The 26,108-nt window shown below is 33.4% G+C and overlaps 5 protein-coding genes across 7 annotated transcripts; 3 read left to right on the forward strand and 2 right to left on the reverse strand.

Annotated features, from left to right (window-relative positions):
* Position 1: 1 nt before the first annotated feature.
* On the reverse strand, positions 2-6,552 carry LOC133790324 (putative disease resistance protein At1g50180). 2 transcript variants are annotated; one of them, XM_062227927.1, is made up of 4 exons: positions 6,424-6,552; positions 2,511-3,673; positions 446-2,221; positions 2-305 (listed from the first exon to the last, which is right to left on the reverse strand). In XM_062227927.1, the coding sequence occupies exons 2-4, from the start codon at positions 3,568-3,570 to the stop codon at positions 283-285; spliced, it is 2,859 nt and encodes a 952-aa protein (XP_062083911.1). In that variant the 5' UTR covers positions 3,571-3,673; positions 6,424-6,552; the 3' UTR covers positions 2-282. The 2 variants fall into 2 exon arrangements, with proteins under 2 accessions (XP_062083911.1, XP_062083910.1); XM_062227926.1 differs by lacking the exon at positions 6,424-6,552 and having other exon boundaries at positions 2,511-4,336.
* Positions 6,443-7,818, forward strand: LOC133789660 (pentatricopeptide repeat-containing protein At1g77360, mitochondrial-like). Its single transcript, XM_062227440.1, has 2 exons — positions 6,443-6,495; positions 6,619-7,818. The coding sequence occupies exons 1-2, from the start codon at positions 6,443-6,445 to the stop codon at positions 7,808-7,810; spliced, it is 1,245 nt and encodes a 414-aa protein (XP_062083424.1). The 3' UTR covers positions 7,811-7,818.
* A 947-nt stretch (positions 7,819-8,765) lies between these two features.
* Positions 8,766-11,183, reverse strand: LOC133789662 (G-type lectin S-receptor-like serine/threonine-protein kinase LECRK3). The gene has a single exon (XM_062227442.1). It carries the CDS (start codon positions 11,181-11,183, stop codon positions 8,766-8,768), a length of 2,418 nt encoding a protein of 805 aa, XP_062083426.1.
* A 6,198-nt stretch (positions 11,184-17,381) lies between these two features.
* LOC133790325 (putative disease resistance protein At1g50180) lies at positions 17,382-20,833 on the forward strand. 2 transcript variants are annotated; one of them, XM_062227929.1, is made up of 3 exons: positions 17,382-18,550; positions 18,752-20,494; positions 20,616-20,833. In XM_062227929.1, the coding sequence occupies exons 1-3, from the start codon at positions 17,503-17,505 to the stop codon at positions 20,636-20,638; spliced, it is 2,814 nt and encodes a 937-aa protein (XP_062083913.1). In that variant the 5' UTR covers positions 17,382-17,502; the 3' UTR covers positions 20,639-20,833. The 2 variants fall into 2 exon arrangements, with proteins under 2 accessions (XP_062083913.1, XP_062083912.1); XM_062227928.1 differs by having other exon boundaries at positions 17,383-18,565.
* Positions 20,834-21,430: 597 nt separating this feature from the next.
* On the forward strand, positions 21,431-24,676 carry LOC133790326 (G-type lectin S-receptor-like serine/threonine-protein kinase RLK1). The gene has a single exon (XM_062227930.1). It carries the CDS (start codon positions 21,782-21,784, stop codon positions 24,275-24,277), a length of 2,496 nt encoding a protein of 831 aa, XP_062083914.1. The 5' UTR covers positions 21,431-21,781; the 3' UTR covers positions 24,278-24,676.
* The last annotated feature ends 1,432 nt before the right edge of the window (positions 24,677-26,108 follow it).

Below are 26,108 nucleotides of genomic sequence, written 5' to 3' on the forward strand. Positions count from 1 at the left end.
ATTTGGTCTAAGAAATGGATTTTCTTGAACACTACATACATCTCTAGCCTCACCTTATCAGCTAAAGCATCAACTTCATAATCCACAAGAACATCCAATGACCCTTCTCTAAAACAATCATAAGCCCAAACCTATTCAACAACTAGTTTTGCGAGGAGAAAATACACACATAATTAAAACAAACAAAAACACAATCCAGATTTTATTGAACACGCTGGTAAACCAATCCTCCAAATGTTGCTTTGATTGTACATAGTGCAAAGACGTTACCCCCACTTATATTCATCTATAGTCAGACGCATATTCTGCATTCATGGTAGTGCCATTACAGAAAATGGGTAAATAAGCAATATATATATATATATATATATCTATATATACATTAGAAAGGAATGGAACAAATGAGTTCAAAACTTGTGAACAAGATAGATAGATAGAGATGTACCTTTATTACAATCGATAAATACACGAGATGTGACGTGGTTGACTATATAGAAATCCTCTCCTCCTTCCTCCATCCTTTGTTTGAATTTCTTAGGCATCCTTTCTATCACCATATGATTGAGTGTAAGAATGTTTCTTAATCCATCTGGAACTCTCCTCAATCCCCTGCATTCTTTAATACGCAAATAGCCAAGTCTAGACAATGCACCCTCCTCCACCTTCCACTCTTTTAATCCTTCTAGACCACTAAGCTCAAGAGATTCAAGTCGATTGAAACCTCCTCTTGAGCACACCATCTCATCCCCCATAAAGCTACACCAACCAATGACAAGGACTCTTAATTTTGGTAGCTTTTCTAATGTTGGCATTGGATCATCCTTAAGTCTCAGATTAAACAATCTTAACTTGATAAGATTTGGGGAGAATTGGTTGACTTGTGGTAATCTTACTATAGGCGAGTGCAGTGTAAGCTTATAAATTTGAGGACAACTTAAAATCAAAGGAACAATATCTATCTTGCCGAAGTCTCTCTTTTTTACTTGTAAAGACAAAAGACGAGTGAATGTGAGAGTTTGGGGATTGTGTAAGAATGAGTCAAAATTTCCATCCACAACAATTGCTAATTTCTTGAGATTCTTCAGCTGTAGCAAATCAGTCAGAACAAGATGCTTGGAATGAATACCTACCAATGTCTGTAATAAATTTCTAGACTTAGTTGACCTCAGGAATTCACCAATTCCTACGCCAGTAGATTCACAATAAAAATATAGATGCCTCAACTGTTCCAACTTGCACATTGAATTTGGTATTTTATCAATTACGGTACACACTCTCAAAGTTTGCAGGCATCTCCAATTCCCAAAATAAGAAGGAATCATTTTTATTTCCCTTTTAGGCATACTAAATAACCTTAGGTGGATAAGATTTCCAATTTTTTTAGGGAACGTGGTACATTCAAAATCCGGCATATCATCAATGATCAGAACTCTAAGCATCAGAAAGCGATTGCACACATGTCTGAATACTCCTTCAGAAAGGTTACGTTCAAAATCCGAGATGTCATCAACTTGGAACGGAATGCTTCGGTCATGTACAGAAAGGTACCTAAGAGAGCCATCTATATTTCGAACCATATGATCAAAATCATTATAAGTACTTTCACGATCACAATAAATGGCAACTCTTCGTACATTTGTTGTCGGGACAGTAGACACTGATTCAATTGACTCTTCCACTTTATTCCTCAAATCCATAAAATGTAGAAAGTTTTCATCTCGAGCTTTAGACACACACAAATCTCGCATGAGATCATGAATGCAAAATGATTTTATCCTTCCTGTTGAACTCATATCTTTGACCTGAATCATGCTCCTCTCCACCAACTCACTTAAGCAATCATATGCCACATCCTCCATACAACTTCCTCTTAATGATATAAAACCTTCTGCTATGAGTATAAGGCATAACACTTTTACTCTTATCACATCATCTTCAGCGTAGCGAGCCAAGTACAAAAAACAAGGTTTCAAGTGACATGGTAACTCGCTATAACTCAAACCTAACACCCACCAAACACTATGGTATTTTGAGTCTTCATGTTGTTCACCTTGACCTATGCAGCACACAATGTTTCTTTTCATCTGCTCCCACTCATATATGGTGTGTTTCTTAGACAGAAGCCCAGCAAGCACGATGATGGCTAATGGCAAACCAGCGCACTTTTTAAGCATCTCAACCGCTAGTTCTTTCTTCCTTTCATTATCATCCGAGTCTGAATCTATATATCCATGCACAAAAAGAATTATAAATAAAATGGGGTAGTAAGACAAATGAATATTCTCAATTAAGAAAAAAGTTATCACACTAATGCTACCAGTTATTTCTCTATAGATAAAAGGAGGCACTAATATAAACATCGAAATAGGTAGCAACAATATTCCTATCAAACTTTTGGAAAACTAAACATTTCTCTGTTAAACACACTACCAACATATACAGAGCCTCTGTATTACCAAATTCAAAAAGAATATTATGATCATTGAAATAAAAAGAGTGAAATATATTACTTGATGGATCCATTCCAACACAGAAGTACTTGTTCTGAAACAACTCCCAACTCTCATTGTCACTGAGCAAATGAGGTTCATGGATGAAACCATGTCGATCCACATGCAAAGCTACATCCTTATTCCGAGTGGTGAGTAAGATCTTGCTATCTGTGTCTCCTTGAGGGAATGCATGTTTTAGAAGATCCCAAGTTGTAGTGGTCCATATATCATCAAGGAGCACCAGACATTTCTTCTGTTTCTGAAAGTCGAGAAGCTGCTTGGCTAATTCAACATCACTTGTGGTTTTGATTTCTTCTCTTCTTTCCTTGGTTGGAGAAGTGAAAGCAAATAAAATTCCTTCCAAGACTTCGCGAGCATTACATTGCTGAGATATTGAAGCCCAAGCATAACAATCAAAGTGAGTCCTGACTTGGGGATGTTGATAAACCTTTCTTGCAAGAGTGGTCTTCCCCAAACCACCCATCCCATACACAGAGATCACCTTATGCTTACAAGGGTTCTTTTGTTCAGTCAAAAGGGCTACCAACTCTTCGATGTCTTTGTCGAATCCAACAACATGGTTGTCTTCAACATGAGAATAAGCTTGCCTCAACTGTCTTCGCTCTTGGACATAGCTTGAAGAAGTTTCAGCTGCCTGGTCCATTGATCTCTGTACTCCATATTTTTCTAATTCTGACGTCCAAGCATCAATGTTTGATGAGATCTCCTTTATCTTTGATCCAACTTTGTAGACATCAATAATGCGAGCTGACCATTTCAGTACACGTCTTATACCTTCAGCACTCTCATTCAAAGCCACTTTGAAGACATAAGTTTCAATAACATCCTCCAAGGCGCAAGAATTTTCTCTAACTTGAGCAACCAAAAGGCGAACTGTCTCGTTACCATTTTCTCTGATTTGAGCATCAGCGTCTTTTAAGAAAGCCCTCATACATTGCAGCTTGATCTTTGCATTCTCGACTTGGCCTTTGACTCCATACAAGAACTTGGCTTCATTAATTAGCAGGTCTCCAAGTCTTTCAATCACAAACGAAACAACAGCCTCTTCCAATGCCATAGCTCTTCTTCTTTAGTAAATGAATCGTAAGTAACTCTATTCCAAGCTTTCTAAGTCAACTTTGTCTAAGAGCTACTGATCAGTTGAATATTTCCTCTAATATCTACAATGGAAAATAGAATTTTATTTTCTCAATTTTTTAGGGCCACACAGGTGGACTTGACATTTGGATATGTTTTTGAGCAAGTTGTCAGTTGTATTGTTTTCTAATATTATCATTTTATATTTTATATTTACCAAGTCTCCAAGCCTTTCAATCACAAACGAAACAATAGCATCAACCATATCTTGTTCTGTAAATGAATTCTATGACTTACAACAAAAAGGAATCTTTTAAGCTTTCTATCCAAGTGGTGTACAGCTAAAGCATATTCAACAATGGCGGCTCATATTACCTCAATTTTTATTGGTTTTTGAAAAGCAGTTTTGTTTTATTATAGTAATTATTGAACCCTATTTTTTCTTTCTAATTTTTTCAAAAAGCAACTTCCTTCTCTTTAAATCACTCAGCATTATTGGCGGGCCACCATAATAAGCAACTTCCAGGAAGGAACCAGCTTAAGATTAAATATTCTCTGCTTTCTATGTGGATTTTGGTTCAAGTCAACACTTAGTTGGAAACTCATAACTCATAGCAATAGTTATGAGTTTTCTCAACTGAAATTATAAATAATTTACCAAATTAATAATTCAGAACAAAAATAAAATCATTCTGCTTTAAAACTGTGGTATTATATTCAATTTTTTATTTATCAAAATTGAATTTAAAGGTATTTGAACTATTTTACAAAATATAAAGTCCAAAAATAATTTTTTTAAAACACAGAATCCAAATAAACAATAAAAAAAAACATAAGGTCTAAAAATATATAAACTCTTTTTAAATTAGAAGTTATTGTTAAATAATATTTTTTTTGAAATTTTCTTTTGTATTTTTTTACTTTTTTACGGTTCCTGATATTTTTAAAAGACTAAAAATCATACATAAAAAATGTTAAAAATTCACCCAATCTCTAAGCTTATTACTATATTTCCTTATTATTCTATTATAAATTTATTTAAAATCTATGACTTATTTTATTTTCTAGTGTGTTCAAATTATTATTAAATTATGTAGTAGAGAATATATTTTACTTATATATCTCTTTTTAATATTTTTTAATATTATTAATTACACTTGATAAAAAAAAATATTTAATCAATTATTACCCTATACCCTATCTTTCATATTTTTTCTCTATATATCATTTCTCACTTTTCTATTTTATCTTTATACTTTTGGTATTTATTTAAAGAGATTTGTGAGGCCCTTTTTCTTTTACAATATGCATTGGATTTTTTTACTCTTTTTATTTTGTTTAAAGTTTCACATTTGAAAGCTAATTTTTTTTTATTGAAGTTATTAGGATGATTTGGTTTTAATAATTTTAATAATTTTTTTATCTAAATATTTTCAATTATAAGATCAATTTATTGGTAGTTGGTAATGCAATGAGTTTAGAGAAACGAAGAATGTGGTCGAAAAACTGAGAAAGAAATAATATATTTGAAAATATTTTGACCAAACCCAGGTCTAAGGTACTCTTTTGATCTATTTTGCAAAATACAAGGTCTGAATTACCATTTAACAAAATACAAGGACCGATCGCATATTAAAAAAAATACAAATGTCAAATTGGTATTTTCTCTTTATTATTTTATATTCCAAATCCAAATTATATATTTTTGAAAAGTTTTAATTTTACTTTTAATATTGATAGATATTTATTTTATTTAATTCTTTTCTCAACTTTATTATATGATGTTATGTTTTTAGAAAATAATGCATTTATTTTCTTTATTTAAGTTTTCTTTAATTTATTATGTTAAAAAAAATGCAACTCTTCTTTAATTAAATGATATTTTAATTGAAAAAAAAAACTATTTTCTTACAAGTGCGGAGCAGGTGCTCCACCTAGCATGTAAAAAAGTGTGTATAAATTTGGTCAACTTATACAAAAAAAATTTGATCAAGTTATTTTGTATTTTTTTCTTACTATTCATTCATAGGTTATTTGGCATTTTGTGCACATTTTATATACTTATATATATTATTGTAAAATATAAATTGTAATATACTTATATACTCACATAGATAATTACATTAAAGCACATTTTTTTATTTTAATTATTATTTGTTGTTTATTTGATTAATGCTATTGTTATAAATGCATTAACAATTATCATTAACTAAAATCACATAATATATAATAAAAAAAACTAATATAATTAATCTATTAACAATTATAATCCAATTATTATGTGTAAAGTTTTTGCATAAATTTTGGGTCATTTCTAACAGTATTACACTATTTCTTAGTATATTTATTCTCTTTATTCTAGTTGATTAAAACGTGTGAGTGAGTATTTCTTAGCATAAATGCGTCCTAAGTTTTACTTTATTTGGCAATTTAGTTCCTAAGAACAAAAACTTGGCAATTATTTCCTTATTCTTTTTTTTTTTTTTTACAAAACTCTTAGCTTTTAAATGATTTTTTATTTATTTTCATATACCATATAATGTGTAAAAATATCAAAATTATCTATAAAAAAAAACTTAGATTTTAGTTAAAAATTAACTAAAGTGACTTAATAGTTGCTGTTTTTGAAACTTAAGGACTTGATTACCAAAAAAATATTTATCAAGTACTAAATTAATATATAATACTAGATTGACATGTATAATGTAACAAAGTGACAGTGAAGACAAAAAAGATAAGATAGCATAATTGAAATATATAAAATATATATATATATATATAAAGAGAGGAGATAAGAGGAGAGAAGAGAAGAGAAGAGGGTAAAGTATATTACTTGTTGGATCGTTTCCAAAATGGGACTTGTTCTGAAACAACTCCCAGCTCTCATTCTCGTCGAGACACTTAAGTTCATGAATCATACCATCTCGATCTGCATGCAAAGCTACACTCCTTATCCGAGTAGTGAGTAAAATCTTGCTGTCAGTTCCATCTTGAGGGAATGCAGCTTTTAGAGAATCCCAAGTTGAAGTAGTCCAACTTGGGATTACAACGTGGTGAGTAGCATGAGGTCAAAGGAATTGATCAACGTTGAAACATTCTGTATCATTATGAGAAAGTACACCAGAGCTCAGAAAGTAGAGGAAGCTCTTTATACCTTTAATGTCATGGAGAAGTATGGTGTTGAACCCAATCTAACAGCTTTTAATGGGCTTCTGAGTGCTTTGTGCAAATCCAAGAATGTGAGAAAAGCTCAGGAGGTTTTTGATGCTATGAAGGCTCGGTTTGAACCAGATTCGAAAACTTATAGCATTTTGATAGATGGGTGGGGGAAAGAACCCAATTTGCCTAAAGCCAGAGAAGTTTTCAGAGACATGGTTGATATTGGTATAATGGTTGATGTTCTCTGTAAGGCTGGGAGAGTTGATGAAGCTATTGGAATTGTGAGAACAATGGATTCCAATGGTTGCAAACCGACTTCGTTTATTTACAGTGTTTTGGTTCACACATATGGGGTGGAGAACAGGACTGAAGATGCTGTGGATGCCTTTATGGAAATGGAAAGCAGGGGTGTTGAAGCAGATGTGGTTGTGTATAATGCTTTGATTGGTGCTTTCATTAAGGTGGACAGGTTCAAGAATGCTTATAGGGTGTTAAATGACATGGATTCAAAAGGGATAATGCCTAATTCAAGGACTTGTAATGTGATGTTAAATGGCTTGATTGGCAGAGGGAAGACAGAGGAGGCATTTAAGGTGTTTCGGAGGATGGTTAAGGTATGCGAGGCGGATTCAGACACCTACACGATGATGATAAAGATGTTTTGTGAGAAGGATGAGGTTGAGATGGCTCTGAAAGTGTGGAAATACATGAAGTTGAAGCGATTTGTTCCGAGTATGCATACTTTTTCGGTTCTAATAAATGGGTTGTGTGAGAAGGGTGATGCTACACAGGCCTGTGTTCTAATGGAGGAGATGATAGAGAAGGGAATTCGACCTTCAGGGGTAACTTTAGGGAGGTTGAGACAGTTGTTGATAAAGGAGGGAAGAGATGATGTTCTCAAATTTCTTCAGCAGAAGATGAATCTTATGGTTAAAGAGCCTCTTTTGTTCAGTCAAAAGGTTTACCAATTCTTCGATGTCTTTGTCGAATCCAACAACATGGTTGTCTTCAACATGAGAATGAGCTTGCCTCAACTGTCTTCGCTCCTCGACATAGCTTGAAGAAGCTTCAGCTGCCTTGTCCATTGATCTCTGTACTCCATATTGTTCTAAATCTGATGTCCAAGTATCAATGTTTGATGAGATCTCCTTTATCTTTGATCCAACTTTGTAGACATCAATAATGCGAGCTGACCATTTCAGTACACGTCTTATACCTCCAGCACTCTCATCCAGAGCCACTTTGAAGACATAATTTTCAATAACATCCTCCAAGGCACAAGAATTTTCTCTAACTTGAGCAACCAAAAGGCGAACTCTCTCGTCACCATTTCTAACACGAGCATCTGCGTCTTTTAAGAAAGCGCTCATACATTGAAGCTTGATCTGTGCATTCCCGACTCGGTCTTCAACTCCATGCAAGAACTTGGCTTCATTAATTAGCAAGTCTCCAAGCCTTTCAATGACAAACGAAACAATAGCATCAACCATATCTTGTTCTGTAAATGAATTCTATGATCTTAGTACAAAAAGGGATCTTTTAAGCTTTCTAAGTCAACTTTGTCTAAGAACTACTGATCAGTTGAATATTTCCTCTAATATCTACAATGGAAAATAGAATTTTATTTTCTCAATTTTTTAGGGCCACACAGGCGGACTTGACATTTGGATAAGTTTTTGAGCAAGTTGTCAATTGTATTGTTTCTCAATTGTATTGTTACAAGTTGTCAATTGTATTGTTTCAACCATATCTTGTTCAGTAAATGAATTCTATGACTTACAATAAAAAGGGATCTTTTTGTTAAATATTAATATAATATTTAAATTTATATTAATATAGTTGTTAAATATCTGGTCTTGTTTTAAATCGTAGATAAAATCATTTAATAAATTACATATTGCTGGCTTTATACAAATAGTTAATCCATTATTCAAATATTGCATATATATATATATATATAAACATATAACGCATGAGAGTGCAAAATTATCACAATAAACAACCCTTATAACAGGTCTAAAATGGTGAAGGGCATGGTGGAGCACTCACTTCAACAACTCCTTCAAGCATCTGAACAACCCTTCTCATATTGGGTCTAAGAGATGGATTTTCTTGGACACACCACAAGGACACCATCACATAAATCTCAAACCTTTTCTTATCAGATAAAGCATCAACTTCATAATCCACAAGAACATCCAAAGACCCTTCTCTAAAGCAATCATAAGCCCAATCTGTCAATATCTCTCCCCCTTCCACACCAGTCTCCATATCCACATTTCTTCTACAACAAACAATCTCAAGTAGTACCACTCCAAAGCTATACACATCCACCTTAGAAGTAATGGCCATGTTCCTGAACCACTCTGGTGCAACATACCCTTTTGTCCCTCTAATGGATGTGTGTGTACGGCTCTGATTCATCATCAAAAGTTTGGCCAAACCAAAGTCTGATATCTTTGCATTGTTGTACTCATCAAGAAGTATGTTCTGAGGCTTTATATCACAATGGATGATCTGACTATAGCACTCCTCATGTAAATATAAGAGCCCTTTTGCAATTCCTAAAGCAAGTTCACATCTTTGGTTCCAACTAGGCTTTATGTCACCAAACAGAAAGTTTGCTAGAGTCCCATTGCACAAGAACTCGTATACCAACAAACGATTTTGTCCATCATCACAGTATCCAAGTAGGTGAACAAGATTCTTGTGATGTGTTTGGCCAATGGATTTCAATTCTGCCTTGAATTCTCTTTCACCATCTCTTAGTACTGGACTCAATTTCTTCACAGCCACGGCAGTGCTAGCATTAGTTTGTATCACAAAGCCTTTGTAAACAATGCCAAAAGCTCCACGTCCCAGTTCATCTTTGAAACCGTCTGTGGCTTCTTCAAGTTCCTTGTAGCTAAAGCAACGCAAATTTGATTCAGGAACTTCTTGTGGAGAATGAGACCTTTCATTCTTCTTCTTGTGAATGAAGAAAAATCCCATACAAATTGCACCAAGAAACATAAAGTTAACACATACAGAGGCACTTAATATCCCCAATGTAACTCGAATCAAACCGCTCTGGTTTTTCTTGATCACTTTTGTAACAGGATGATTAGATAAGATAGTAGAGTTACCCTTTCGAATTTTGATCAAAGGAATAGATGGACGGCTGTTATCCACTCTCCCATTTGATAAGGGAAACCTCTTCTTCCAACAAGTCCCTCCTCTCAGAACAGCAACAGCACATAAACAGTCATTCAAACAAGATTTTTTGCAGGTTTCTTTAGTGGAAGATGCTATTCTAATGTAATCTGATCCGGGCCAACCAGCATTCCTGAGTTCCACAATATCATATGCATCTTTCCCAGAACTAGTTATCTCATCTTCCTTACAGCCTTGAATGAAATCTGGTTTGCAACTTCCATAACTGTCATCAGGATTGATTAGAGAGTACCCTTCTAAGCATTCACACTTTGGCCCCTTGTCCTCCTTGAGGCTGCAAATGGTATTGTACCCACAAACTCCAATACCTGCCCAAACAACAGTTGAAATGCATATGTTATCTGGTATAGACCAAAGAGGTGTCCAACTCACATTGCTACTAAAATTTCTGGGATGAAAGTACTGTGTGAAAATTCCATCAAAACTAATTGTTGCTCGAACGTAGTAGTTTCTTGTCGGCACAACTCTTCCTTGTGTCAGATTGAATATTTCACCATTCCCTCTGGAAACATACAAGTAACCTGACTCATTGAAAACTATATGTGTGGTTGCAATCATTGGATTAGAGCTTTCACCAGAGATGTTAGTTGCATAATAAGGCTCATTGGCATAGTTAGAAGGCAAGTTTACTGTGTTGAGCACAACATTCCCATCTTCTCGCAAACGAAATTGGAACCTTCCTTTGGAATAGTTAGTCTTAGATTGATGAGATGAAAGGACTTGTCCCATGTCCAATACTTGGCTTGGCAAAATAGTATCAGTTGGATTCTTAAAGCTTTCCCATAACTTGTTTGAATTGGAACCTTCAAGGACAAAGTTTCCTTCATCACTCATGACACCATTGGCAACACTTTCATCAACTGACTCAGACTTCCATAGCTCTTCGCCTAGAGGAGTAGTTAGAGCAAGTCCTATTTCAGGAGTTAGCACCATATTTGATCTCGCTTCGGCTGGCTTATCTCCATTGGCACACCAAATTATGGTTTTGTCAGGTATCTTGACATACCATATGCATAGCAAGAAGAAGATATCATCTTGGTTTCTAAGCTTGCGAAAGCCGAAAGCAAACTCGCCATTCTGAGAGAGCCAAGAGGAAGAGTTCTCTGTTGCGAAAAGGGAAGCTCCTAAGCTCACTCTGCCATTACTGGTCTGAGGAAGAACTTGGTTTGCTGATAGAAAAAAGAACAAGGGAAGAAGAACATGTTGAGAAGATAGAGCCATTGTTGTCTTTACATCTTGGTCTCTTATTTTGTTCTACAACTAATCATAGACCAAACTCAAGCAGGGTGGAGTAACTTGGTGATAATGTAATCAAATCAAGAAGAACATAACTAACACGCGCATAAGACTTTTTTGTTTTGTAAAAATTCACTTTCTTTCTCTGTTAGACTTTGTTGATCCAAATACAAATCTAAGTGAAGAGAATATTTAAATGCTACACTATGCTACTGCATTCAATTTCAAATTACTAAACACGTGTTTTCTGCTCAATGTGTGGAAGTGGTCATAAAGTAAGGTTGAACTTTTTTGTCTCACTAATCTTAATTTTTTTAGATAATAAGTAGTCACATATTGGAGAAAATTCTAGTAGTGTATATGAATAAGACAAGTTCTGTGATTGGTTTTATTTATTATATTGAATGGATTAATCCATAAGTTAAACAGGTTATTATATTATTATTATTATTATCATTATTTACAGGTGTAAAGCATACTTATATATGCATACCATTACTCCTTAAAGAGAAAACTCTCCAAATATAACATGTCGTTTGGTCATGTAAGAATAATGGATTAATAATCATTGGTAAAATACCAGCAATAAGTTATTAGATAAATATAAATATAAAAACAGATCTTTTTTTTAAGTATTTTTTTCCTCTCTCTCTCAATCTCTATTCTGAACCATCTGCAGAATAGATTCTTTGTTTATGTTGATTTTCCCAAGCATTGTCGTTTAGTGTTGTTTTCATAGTTGTTGTCTTTACTTTTCCCTCAGTTTCATGTCGTTTTTCTCTAATGTTATTCTACTCAAATATTGTCGTTTCATCCATGAAATGTCATTTGGGGTCATCTTTCTTCCGTTTTGTAGTTTATATCCGTTTAATTCCCAAAATAAAAATGGTGATTTGTTGTCGTTTTAGTCATGTAGTATCGTTTTCCCAAATGCTGTCGTTTTTCAAATATTGTCGTTTTTGTCAAATGTTGATGTTTTCTTAGTATATTGTCATTTTTTACTTACGGTCGTTACATTTCGTTTTGTCAAATGTTGTCGTTTTTATTACTTATTGTCGTTGTACGCCTTTTTGTCAATTAGTGTCGTTTTATTGTTTTATTATCGTTTATCATATATGCTATCATTTATGTCGTTTTCTTATGTTATTTTCGTTTAACAGAAGTTGTGTCGTTTAATGTCATTTTTTCAGTATTTTCATTTATTGAGGCTTTGCTGAATGAAGCTTGTTCGAAAAACAATGGATGGACAAAATTACTGAAAATTATGCTGAGACTAATATATTCCTAATATTCCATCACTCCTTTGGAGAAATTAAGATTTATACAGTATATGCTTTATGAAATAAATGGATTAATTACTAGGATCGAGGATCGGTCGCTTTTTGCGGTTTTTTCACATTCTTAAATCCAGAATTTGATCCGGATTGGTGTAATCCAAAATTCAAACGACCAAACTTATTAAAAAAAAAACTGATTGTTGTGGATTGGGGTTTAGTCGGTTACCCGACCAAACTTCTGTTTATTTTATTTTTTTTCATAATTTTTTAGAAAATATAAGTTAAAAAAAACTAAAAAATCTAGATTGTTGGAATCTATTTTTGTTTTTTTTTTTAATATGAAAATTATTCATTTAACTTGTTAACTTGAAGATTCAAAACATAAATACAGAGAACATAATTACATTCATAAATTTGAAAGTTTGAAACATAATTAAAAGCCCATAACCATAACCCCAAATCACAAGTCCAGTGTCTATTGTCCAATCCAAGACACAACACAATTAAAACCAAAAGTCTACAACCACAAATCACAACACATGGTTAAAGTTTAAATTTAAAGTCCAAAGTCCATTATCCATTACAACACAAATTAAATCTAAGTCTTGATCGACTACAACACAAATCAAGTTCAAAATAGTAGATAGAAAACAAAGTCCAATCCAAAATCAAGCATTTATTTCATGGCCTGTATCAAGCAACCATGACCGCCTGCTCCTAAGACAAAAGAAATAATAAAATTATAATATATGACACGTGCTATATAGAACTGAAAATTCTAACATGCTCCTTATTACAATAATATCACGCCAAACTTTTCATGCTCATAATAAAATAAGACAGAGGAACCTAAAGTCTAATGCATGCCATAGCTGAAACCCTAAACCACCATAACGAAACCATGAACCACAAATTCCACATAGCTCGTCATCATATACCAAACTCATACCCATCATACTTCCTAATGACAAATATTCAACATAACCATCATAGATATCATGCTCAAAATTTACACAATATACTCAAATCAATAAGCATGTTTATCAAAATTCAAAAGACACAATTTAAACCCTAAAACATGCACTATGCCAAAACATACATCAAAACACATTCTTATTTCCATTATTAAATTAAAAACCCAACATGCTTCTATTGAAAATATCATACTAACACATGTATTCATCTGTTTAATGCCCAAACGTGACTTCCACTTAGCGGTGATTGTAGTATAGATCGAGCAGTCGATTCCACAAGGAGGCAAATGAATAAAGTTAATCAATAAATAAATGTTAGAGATAAATAATATGAAGAAAATAGAACAAGTGATATTTTTGTTGTTTTTTTTTAAAATTTAAAGATTATAAATGAAAATAGAATAAAGTATGGTGTAACAATAGGTAACAAATAGGAAGGATCAAGAGTCACCAATATGCATACTTATTTATTTGGATATTTTATTCACAAAAATTACACAAATGGATAGTTCACATCCCAACTATTCATTCGGAAGATTTAACATTAAAGCACAAATATATTTCACAAAAATGCATTCAAGTGATTAATATTCTTTATCATGGAAGGATGAGATAAATCTTATGAGAAATCTAAAAATGACATTATATCATTGGCAATAATGCAATAAAAGATTGGACATAAAACCTAACACAAATATTACTTTTACTATTTATAAAATACATAAAAAGAGCATGACTAATTCTATATAGATTTTAGCAAAAGTAAATATATATGAATGAGATGGAGAAAATGATAAAGATATTATCAATATTATTTTTACTAATTTGATAATACATAGAAAGTGCTTGACAAAATCTATATACTATTAGTAAACATAAATATAGATAACAAGATGAAGAATTAGAGATGAAAGAAAATAAATCACTCAAATATATAAACTTTAAGCACATGGTGAATAAAAAATATCAAACAAAGTCATAGTGCATATAGAATCATCCTATCCTTCCTAAGAATGTTAGCTTATTATGCTAGACATCCTCATGAAATTCTAGAGAGAAAATATGAGAGATGAGACTAAAATTTGGTAAAGTTTTGCTACCTAAAAATTACATAGAAAATGTGAAAGAAGAGTCTCTATTTATAGAGGGAGAAAATGACTAAAAATAAATTAAACAACAAAATGGGGTTTACAAAATAAATCTGAAATATTAATAATAAAATATGATTTTGGTGTATGGTCAAAGTACTCTTTTTCAAAAGCACCAAAAAAGATGAGTTTTAAAGCTCAAAATAGTAATTTTGCAATCCCAATACCCACAAAATATTGGTTGAAGGTGGTTGTGGCAGAAGTGAGTTTTGACCCATTCCCAGCCAATGAGGACACGCCACGTCACACTGACTGGGAGAGGATTGGGCTGCTTCAGGTGGGCTTCAGCTGAGTTGGGCCTGGAGTGAGGCTGAAGGGAGTTGTGTTGGGCATTTGGGCTTCAGCTTTGTTGTTGAAGGGAGATGGCTTGGTTTGAGACGTTGGCTGAAGGAAAGAGAGGATGGAGTGAGGTGTTGGGCTGGAGATTGGGCCTTCGTTTGGTCTGCTGGAGACTGGGCCACAAGCGGGCCGAAGCAGCTGTTGTGCTGAAGCTTTCGGACACGTGGCGCAATGCTGGCACGCCACCTGGCGCTGGGAGAGAAGGATACCAGGTGGGCCTGGGCTATTTGGGCCGAAATTGTGGGCCAATTTTATTCAAAAATGCCACAATTTCCACTATATTTTCAATTCCAATTCTTTCCTTCTTGCTTTTCTTCTTTTTTTTCTTTGTTACCAAATGTCAAAATACAGTTTTAATTCCTACAAAATAACAATAAATTAAATCATAATTAAATATTTTTATTTATAAAATATATCATATTAATTCCGTGAAAATATTAATTAAAACTTAATTTATTTTGACAATTAAAATCAACAAATGTGTATTTTTCACCTCTAATCATCATCATAGCAACATTATATAAAATATATATATATACCTAGAACATATACACATGCTTAGCCGAAATCTAGCATCAAGACAAGCCCATCAAAGACTACAAATATTAATACACCAACATACACCATAGGCATGCCTTCTCAAAACAACAAACAACATTTCAAAACCATAAACAAGAATAACAATAAATCAACATCATAATAGCAAAAAGGCTAGGATTCTTCATTACCTCAGTGGTAGTGTTTCAGAACACACTAGCTATGGTCAACCCTCTTTGATACCTAGGATTTTCGAAACTCAAAACACAACCTCTTAGAAAAATAAGAAGATAAGACATAGGCTATAGGATTCAGAGCACAATACAAGACACTTACTTAGGGTTTTTCAAAACCTTCTCCATTTCTCTTCTTCCTTTCTTCACTTTTTCTCCTTCTTTCCTCTATCGGCAACCATCATTGGGAGCTCTAAAGCTCTATTTTTTTTCTTTATAAAAGCCCTAGTGGTCGATCCTATGCTAATAGGAAAAAGAGAAAGTCCCAATATGTAATTTCCTTGATTTTTGTCTTGAAATCAAATTAGGATAATAGTGACAAATCAAAGGGATATGTCAACAAACTAAAAAGGAAACTAAGGTTGTCTTCTACTCTCCCACACGCCTCCCTTCTCGTCTCTCTCTCTCCCTTAACCTATTTTATTTCCTCTAATTTCAAACAAAGAAAAGAAGACCAAAAATAAATATAGAAACTTTTCTTTCCTTTGCTCTTCCAATTGCCTCAAGTCACTATCATCTCTCTCTTACAAATTTATTTCCCTTTTTACAACTTTGTTAATCACAACTTTTAGAAATCTTCCAAATTCTTAGTTTTTCTAAAATAGGGAAAACTTACACTTCTACTATTATTAGTCTTGGTGCATAGCATTCATTTGCATGCTCACTATCACTATGTATACCATGTTCTAACCATACACATGCACCTACACAATCAAAACCCATGCACAACCAATTCCCACAATTATTCAAATAAACAAAAATAATAAATTCAATTTAAACAATCACACCATGAATACTTAGTTAATTAAAATCAATATAACCAACACATAAACAAATAATAACAAAAATATTGGTGTGCTACAAATATATATTGTCATATAAAAAATTTGAATTATAATTTCTCTACGTGCTTAAAAAAAAAAAAATAATCATACAAATAGATGCTAAATTGGCATCCCAAGATTTTATTTGGTATCACATATGATGAAATAAATGTATATATCCCTGTTTTTCTTAATTTTAAGAGTTTTTTTATCTTTAACATAATATTATAAATTTTTAATAGAATATAGAATCAATTAAAAATAAACATTTATTAATTATATTAATATAAATTTAATAATTATATTAATATAAATTTAAATATTATAAAATATAATTATTATAATAATATATAATATTATACTAGACATTTAATAATTCTATTAATATAAATTTAGATGTTATAAAATATTATTATTATAATAATAACATATAATCTTAATTTCTAAAATAAATATTCATTAATTATATTAATATAAATTTAAATATTATAAAATATAATTATTATAATAAAACTATATAATTGATAATTATATTGATATAAATTCAAAACTTATACATATCATTATTATAATATTAATATTAATACATAATTTTAATTTTTATTATTTATACTTAAAAAAACAACATGTTATTTTTTTTATTCCTTAATCTAGCCAACTAGCCATTTTTATTAGAGAGGTGAATATTTAAAGAGAAAGCAGAGTGATCTTAAGCTGGTTCCTTCCTGCAAGTTGCGCACCAATAATGCTGAGTGATTTTTAGCATATAAATCTTTTTTGAAAAAATTAGAAAAAAAATAGGGTTGAATAATTACTATAATAAAACAAAAATGGTTTTCAAAAAACAACAAAAATTGAGGTAATAAGAGCCGCCATTGTTGAATATGCTTTAGCTGTACACCTCCACTTGGATAGAATGCTTAAAAGACCCATTTTTGTTGTAAGTCATAGAATTCGTTTACAGAACAAGATATGGTTGATGCTATTGTTTCGTTTGTGATTGAAAGGCTTGGAGACTTGGTACTTTCTGAAGCTGGATTCTTGCATGGAGTTGAAAACCTAGTCGAGAATGCCCAGATCAAGCTTCAATGTATGAGCGCATTCTTAAAAGACGCAGATGCTTGTGTAAGAAATGGTGACGAGAGAGTACGACTCTTGGTTGTCCAAGTTAGAGAAAATTCTTGTGCCTTGGAGGATGTTATTGAAACTTATGTCTTCAAAGTGGCTCTGGATGAGAGTGCTGGAGGTATAAGACGTGTACTGAAAAGATCTATTTGCATCTTCAGAGACAAAATTGATGTTCATAAAGTTGGATCAGAGATTGAGAGGATCTCATCCAACATTGATACTTGGACATCAGATTTAGAAAAATATGGAGTGCAGAAATCAATGGACCAGGCAGCTGAAGCTTCTTCAAGCTATGTCCGGGAGCGAAGACAGTTGAGGCAAGCTTATTCTTATGTTGAAGACAATCATGTTGTTGGATTCCAGAAAGATATTGAAGAGTTGGTAGCCCTTTTGACGGAACAAAAGAACCCTTGTAAGCATAAGGTGGTCTCTGTGTATGGGATGGGTGGTTTGGGGAAGACCACTCTTGCAAGAAAGGTTTATCAACACCCCCAAGTCAGGACTCACTTTGATTGTTATGCTTGGGCTTCAATATCTCAGCAATGTAATAGACGCGAAGTCTTGGAAGGAATTTTATTTGCTTTCACTTCTTCCACAGATGCAGAAAGAAATCATATCAAAAGCTTAAGTGATGTTGAATTAGCCAAGAAGCTTCATGACTTTCAGAAACAGAAGAAATGTCTGGTGCTCCTTGATGATATATGGACCGCTAAAACTTGGGATCTTCTAAAACATGCATTCCCTCAAGGAGACACAGATAGCAAGATCTTACTCACCACTCGGAATAAAGATGTAGCTGTGCATGTGGATCGACATGGTTTCATCCATGAACCTCATTTGCTCAGTGACAATGAGAGTTGGGATTTGTTTCAGAACAAGTACTTCTGTGCTGGTATTCATCCATCAAGTAATATATTTCACTCTTTTTATTTCAATGATCATAATATTCTTTATCTGTGTTACTACCCCATTTTATTTATGTATATGTTTGACATGATGACAATGTTCCAGTATATAAGCCTCTATACATGTTCCAAGTTGATTCCATCAGTTTAGTTATATTTTTTTTTGTGCATTTTCACTGGATGTATAGATTCAGACTCAGATGATAATGAAAGGAAGAAAGAACTAGCGAAAGAGATGCTTAAAAAGTGTGCTGGTTTACCATTAGCCATCATCGTGCTCGCTGGGCTTCTGTCTAAGAAACACACCATATATGAGTGGGAGCAGATGAAAAAAAACATAGTGCGCTGCATAGGTGAAGGTGAACAACATGAAGACTCAAAATACCGTAGTGTTTGGTGGGTGTTAGGTTTGAGTTACAGTGAGTTACCATGTCACTTGAAGCCTTGTTTTTTGTACTTGGCTCGTTATGCTGAAGATGCTGTGATAAAAGTAAAAGAGTTATGTCTTATACTCATAGCAGAAGGTTTTATATCATTAAGAGGAAGTTGTATGGAAACCATGGAGGATGTGGCATATGATTGCTTAAGTGAGTTGGTGGAGAGGAGCATGATTCAGGTAAATGAAACGAGTTTAACAGGGAGGATAAAATCATTTGGCATTCATGATCTCATGCGAGACTTGTGCGTGTCTAAAGCTCAAGATGAAAACTTTCTACATTTTATGGATTTGAGGAATAAAGTGAAAGAGCCAATTGAATCAGTGTATGCTGCCCCAATAACAACAAATGTACGAAGAGTTGTCATTCATTATGATAAACAAAGTGCTGATAATGATTTTGTTCAAAATATAGATGGCTCTCTTAGGTGCTATATTGTACATGGGCAAATTGTTGCATTGGAACAAAGAGTATTGAGACGTGTATGCAATCACTTTCTAATGCTTAGAGTTCTGATCATTGATTACAAGTCGGATGAGGTAAATACCTTGAAGTTGCCTAAAGAAATTGGAAATCTTATCCACCTAAGGTTGTTTAGTATTCCTAATAGGGAGATAGAAAAGATTCCATCTTGTTTTGGCAATTTTAGATGCCTGCAGACTTTGAGAGTAAGGACCAAGAGTGGTACAATACCAAATTCAATGTACGAGTTGCGACAGTTGAGGCATCTATATATGTTATCTTTAAATGGTGGTGCACAAATTGGTGAATTCTTGAGGTCAACTAAGTCTAAAAATTTACAGACATTGGTAGGTATTGGTACATATTTTCTTGTTCTGAGTGATTTGCTGCAACTGCAGAATCTCAAGAAATTAAAAATACGTTTGGATGAAAATTTTGAAGCATTCTTACACAATCCCCAAACTCTCACATTCACTCATCTTATGTCTTTACAAGTACATAAAGAAGTTGGTGTCAAGATAGATATTGTTCCTTTGATATTAAGCTGTCCTCAACTTCATAAGCTTAGATTGTCCTTGCCTGTTGTAAGATTACCACAATTCAAACAATTCTCCCCAAATCTTGTCATGTTAAGATTGTTTAATCTCAGACTTGAGGATGATCCAATGCCAACATTAGAAAAGCTACCAAAATTAAAAGTCCTTGTCATTGGTAGTGATAGCTTTATGGGGGATGAGATGGTGTGCTCAAGAGGAGGTTTCGATCGACTTGAATCTCTTGAGCTTAGAGCTCTAAAAGGCTTAAAAGAGTGGAAGGTGGAGGAGAGTGCATTGTCTAGACTTGGGCATTTGCGTATTATGGGATGCAGGGGATTGAGGAGAGTTCCAGATGGATTAAGAAGCATTTCTACACTCAATGATATGCTGTTACGTCATATGCCTAAGAAATTCAAAGAAAGGATGGAAGAAGGAGGAGAGGATTTCTATAAAGTCAAGCACATCACATCTCGTGTGTTTATCAACTGTGATACAGGTACATATCTATCTAGTTTTACAAGTTTTCAACTCATTTGTTCCATTCCTTTCTTCTGTATACATGTATATATTTATTGCTTATTTACCCATTTTCTGTAATGGCACTACTATGAATGCAGATTATGCTTATGACTATAGTTGATTATAAGTGGGGTATCATCTTTGCACTATACAATCAAATCAACATTTGGAGGATTCGTTACCAGTGTGTCGAATAAATTCTGGATTGTGTTTTTGTTTGTTTTAATTATGTCAATTATTGAATAATATTGTTGTGATTACAACATTATTTTACTGTAATTATTGAATAATAATAGCTCATTGCCCATTTCTTTTATATAGTTAATTACTTAATTGGCTGCTATGCTATGATAAGACTTTCCACATTATCTCTTAAAAAGACCAATCTACTCAATGAAGTTATTTACTCTGTATAATATTGCCTCCATGACCATAAATCAAAAAGGTAAAAGTGACGAGTCAAAGCCATACACACCCCAGCCATTAGAGGAACAAAAGGGTATGTTGCACCAGAGTGCTTTAGAAACATGGCCATTACTTTTAAGGTGGATGTGTATAGCTTTGGAGCGGTGCAACTTGGGATCATTTGTTGTAGAAAAAATAAAATGTGGATATGGAGATTGGTGGAGAAGGGAAAAAAAAGATACTGACAGATTGGGCTTATGATTGTTTTAGAGAAGGGTCATTGGATGTTCTTGTGGATTATGAAGTTGATGCTTTAGCTGATAAGGAGAGGCTTGAGATGTATGTAGTGATGGTTTCCATGTGCATGTGCTGTGTTCAAGAAAATCCATTTCTTAGACCAAATATGAGAAGGGTTGTTCAGATGCTTGAAACTCCATTTTCTTTTTCAAATTTTGCTAAGGCTGGTATTAGTTTGTGGTGTACTTTGTATGTAAGACTTAAATCCTACCGTGTCAAATAATCTGGCTAAATCAGATGCGTTATTTCCTGATACTTTCAAGTCACTTGTATTAGAAAATACAATTATAAGAGTCAACCTTTAATACCAAATATGCCATTTAATATAATAATTTAATCCAGTATGTCATTTAATATTCTAACTTGAGATTGGTGACACACAAATTTCAACATTTACGACCATGACTCTTATTAATTTCTGAATAGCTACACATGCATTGAGCTAAACAACACGCAGTGATTTGAACTTCTTATGCACGCTTAAGTTAATTATGTGCCTCTCGATTACTCAATATAAAAGTAAAAATAAAGAGACCCAAATCATAACAAGTGACAAAGTTGAATGTATCCTTGTCTTGTCTTAATTTGCTTTGCTTGGACATCAATGACTCTGTCTTCTCAACTTGTATTCCTTCTTATTCCCTTGCTCTTTTTTCTGTCAACAAACTATGTTTTTGCTCAAACCAATAATGGCAAAGTGAACTTGGGAGCTTCCCTCTTTGCAGCAGAGAATTCTTCCCCTTGGCTCTCTCAGAATGGCGATTTTGCTTTCGGGTTTCGTCAGCTTAGAAACCAAGATGATGATATCCTCTTCTTGCTGTGCATATGGTATGCCAACATACCTGACAAAACCATAGTTTGGCATGCAAATGGAGAAACAGACCCGGTCATGGTGCCGAGGGGATCTCAACTCAACCTCAGTGCCAATCATGGGCTTTTGTTGACTAATCCTCAAGGCCAAGAGCTATGGAAATCAGAGTCCATTGTTGGAGACACTGCTCGTGGTGTCATGAGTGATGAAGGCAACTTCATTATTGAAGATAACAACTCAGAGAAGTTATGGGAAAGCTTTAAGTATCCAACAGATACCATTTTGCCAAGTCAAGTATTGGACATTGGACAAGTCCTTTCATCTCATCAATCAGAGACTAACTTTTCCAAAGGAAGGTTCCAGTTTTGTTTACGAAAAGATGGGAATGTTGTGCTCAAGACAATAAACTTGCCTTCTGACTTGGCCAATGAACCTTATTATGCAAGTGACATCACTGGTGGAAGATCTAATCCAATGACTGCAACCACACAAGCAGTCTTCAATGAGTCAGGCTACTTGTATGTTTCAATAGGGAATAGCGAGATGTTCAATCTGACACAAGGAAGAGTAGTGTCACCAAGGGACAACTACGTTCGAGCAACAATTAGTTTTGATGGAGTTTTCACACAATATTTTCATCCTAAGAAATTCAGTAGCAATGTAAGTTGGACACCTCTTTGGTCTATACCAAATAACATTTGCTTTTCAACCTATGTTTCAGCAGGTATTGGAGTTTGTGGGTATAATGCCATTTGCAGCCTCAAGGAAGATAAGAGACCAAAGTGTGAATGCTTAGAAGGGTACTCTCTAATCAATCCTAATGACAGTTATGGAAGTTGTAAACCAGATTTCATACAAGGCTGCAAAGAAGATGAGCTAATTAGTTCTGGGAAAGATGCTTATGATGTTGTGGAGCTCAGGAATGGTGGTTGGCCTGGATCAGCTGATTACATGAAAATATCATCTTCCACTAGAGAAACCTGCAAAGATTCTTGCTTGACTGACTGTTTATGTGTTGCTGCTGTTCTCAGAGGAGGTACCTGTTGGAAGAAGAGGTTTCCTTTGTCAAATGGGAGAGTGGATAATACTAATCCATCTATTGCTTTCATCAAAATTCGCAAGGGTAACTCTACTTTTCCTACTTTATTTGTACCGAAAGTGATCAAGAAAAACCAGAATGGTTTGATCCATGTCATACTAGGAATATTAAGTGGATCTGTATGTGTTAACTTTATGTTACTTGGTGCAATTTGTATGGGGATTTTGTTCACTCGCAAGAAGAAGAGTGAAAGGTCTCCATCTCCACAAGATGATCCTGAATCGAATTTGCGATGCTATAGCTACAAAGAACTGGAAGAAGCCACAGATGATTTCAAAGATGAACTGGGACATGGATCTTTTGGCATTGTTTACAAAGGCCACCTCATACAAACTAATGCTAGCATTGCCGTGGCTGTGAAAAAATTGAGTTCAATACTAAAAGATGGTGAAAGAGAATTCAAGGCTGAATTGAAATCCATTGGCCAGATACATCACAAGAATCTTGTTCGCCTACTAGGATATTGTAATGATGGAGCTAATCGTTTGTTGGTGTACGAGTACTTGAGCAATAACACTCTAGCAAGCTTTTTGTTTGGTGGCATCATAAGGCCTTGTTGGAACCAAAGAAGTGAACTTGCTTTAGGAATTGCAAAAGGGCTCTTATATTTACACGAGGAGTGCAACACTCAGATCATTCATTGTGATATAAAGCCTCAAAACATACTTCTTGATGAGTACAACAATGCCAAGATATCTGATTTCGGTTTGGCCAAACTTTTGATGATTAATCAGAGTCATACACATACAGCCATTAGAGGAACAAAAGGGTATGTTGCACCAGAGTGGTTTAGGAACATGGCCATTACTTCTAAAGTGGATGTGTATAGCTTTGGTGTGGTGTTGCTTGAGATCATTTGTTGTAGAAGAAATGTACTGGATATGGAGACAAGTGTGGAAGGGAAAGAGATATTGACAGACTGGGCTTATGATTGCTTCAGAGAAGGGTCATTAGATGTTCTGGTAGATTATGAAGTTGAAGCTTTGGAAGATAAGAAGAAGTTGGAGACATATGTGATGGTGTCTATGTGGTGTGTTCAAGAAAATCCATCTCTTAGACCAAATATGAGAAAGGTTACTCAAATGCTTGAAGGAGTTGTGGAAGTACATGTTCCACCATGCCCAACTCCATATTCCATAACCACTTGAACTTGAAATCCCTTTGTCTTTTTCAAGTCTTTGCTAAATAATGTCTACTAATTGGTAGTTAATTTGTACTAAATAATTGATCATGTCTATGTATTTTCTTATTATTATTATTAAAAGCCTCCAATTTTTAGAAGTAAAATTATGGCTTTGCTTGAAAATTCATTTATTCTCTCTCTTTCTTAAGCTATAATCTTTGTTATCAAGTATCATGATCACAAACCAATTTATCAAATAAAATTAAGGAAAAATAACAGCTAAAATACTTAAATTTTGTATTTACTTACACAGAGAAACAAAAAAAAAAAAATTCACGGTAGAAGTACCAAAAAACTCTACTTTTACTTCCACTACATAGATACCAACATTTAAGGTCGCGGTAGAAGTACCAAAAAACTCTACTTTTACTTCCACTCCATAGGTACCAACATTTAAGGTCTTAGTTTTGAATAGAAAATTTATGCTAAAATACTTAAATTCTATATTCACTTACAGTTAAATACAAAACCATTAAAATAATTAACAAAATCATTTTTTTTCCATTTATAAATCCTATGGTAATTTTAAAAATAAAAGATAATTAAAATATAAAAATATGTAATAACTAATTTAAAAATGAAAATATATTAAAATACTATTTTAATTAGTTTAATAGTAGTACAAGTGTACCATTGCATGAGATGAATTTTTTGTTTTTGTTTTTATTTCTTTGAATTTTGGAGTCAATAGAGCTTGTCTTATGTTAGAAAAGTCAATTGATATTATGTAAAGGTCTAAATTTTATTGGAAAACGTCATATTCATATTAATGAATTTTTGATAAGTCGTTTCATATTATTAGAATAGTTAACAAGAAAAAATGGGTGATTAAAAGAAGGCATTGAATCGTTATGAAAGCCTACTATCAACACGATTATGTCATAAAAAAAAATTGGAATTTACTCGTTTAGTACCCTGTATTTTTGCAAAGTATCGTTTTGATACCTTCTATCTTCAATAATGATCATATGGTACCCTGTATTTTAAAATCATACATATTTGGTACCTTATACTTTGATTTGATAAATAAAATTTTGTCAATATGACCAAACTACCATTAGTTATACCTAATTAAGTAATTAAATATAAATTTGGAACTCATATAATTGAGAGCATTTTGATAGCATAGCATAACTAATACATTCTTGTTTTGTTTACATAGCATAGCATAACTAATATTTCAATTACATATCTTACTAAAAAAAACTCAATTACATAATATGTTTAATACCCTACTCTCCTGATCATGTATAATTACATAAAAATTACCTAAGTTTTGCAAATAAAAAACTTAAAAGGCTGGTATTTTTAAAAGCAAAAAATTATATAAGCTACTTTTTTTTGCTCTACTGGTGGAGCCATTTTTTGTATTTTGCCGTCTTAGAGACGCGTCGTGACCCTTAGGGGTAGGTCACATGGCTTAGGGAGCGGATCCCCAGAGATAGACTTATTAGTCATCTATTTAGAGAGTGACTTATTAGTCATCTATCTAGAGGTAGGCTTCTTAGTCATCTATTCAGAAATTAAGTCATTGCTAATTAGGATCTGTTACCACGTGTATTTAAAATTTGTATCGGACTTGCTAAATGAATCATTTGGACTAAAACATGTAATTAAGCCTTTAAAGATTCTTGTATTAAAAATCATGGTCAACAAATAAACATTTTCATTCAAAGAAAACATCTTTCCATAAGCTTTTTACAGCTTCTTTGATGTAACAATAGCATAGGTATGGTGGGCCACCATAAGCAACTTCCCGGAAGTAGCTCATTTATTAGTCAAAGAAATAAACTTCA

This window comes from Humulus lupulus, chromosome 7, assembly GCF_963169125.1.
Source record: "Humulus lupulus chromosome 7, drHumLupu1.1, whole genome shotgun sequence".
In the NCBI taxonomy this organism is placed as follows: Eukaryota; Viridiplantae; Streptophyta; class Magnoliopsida; order Rosales; family Cannabaceae; genus Humulus; species Humulus lupulus.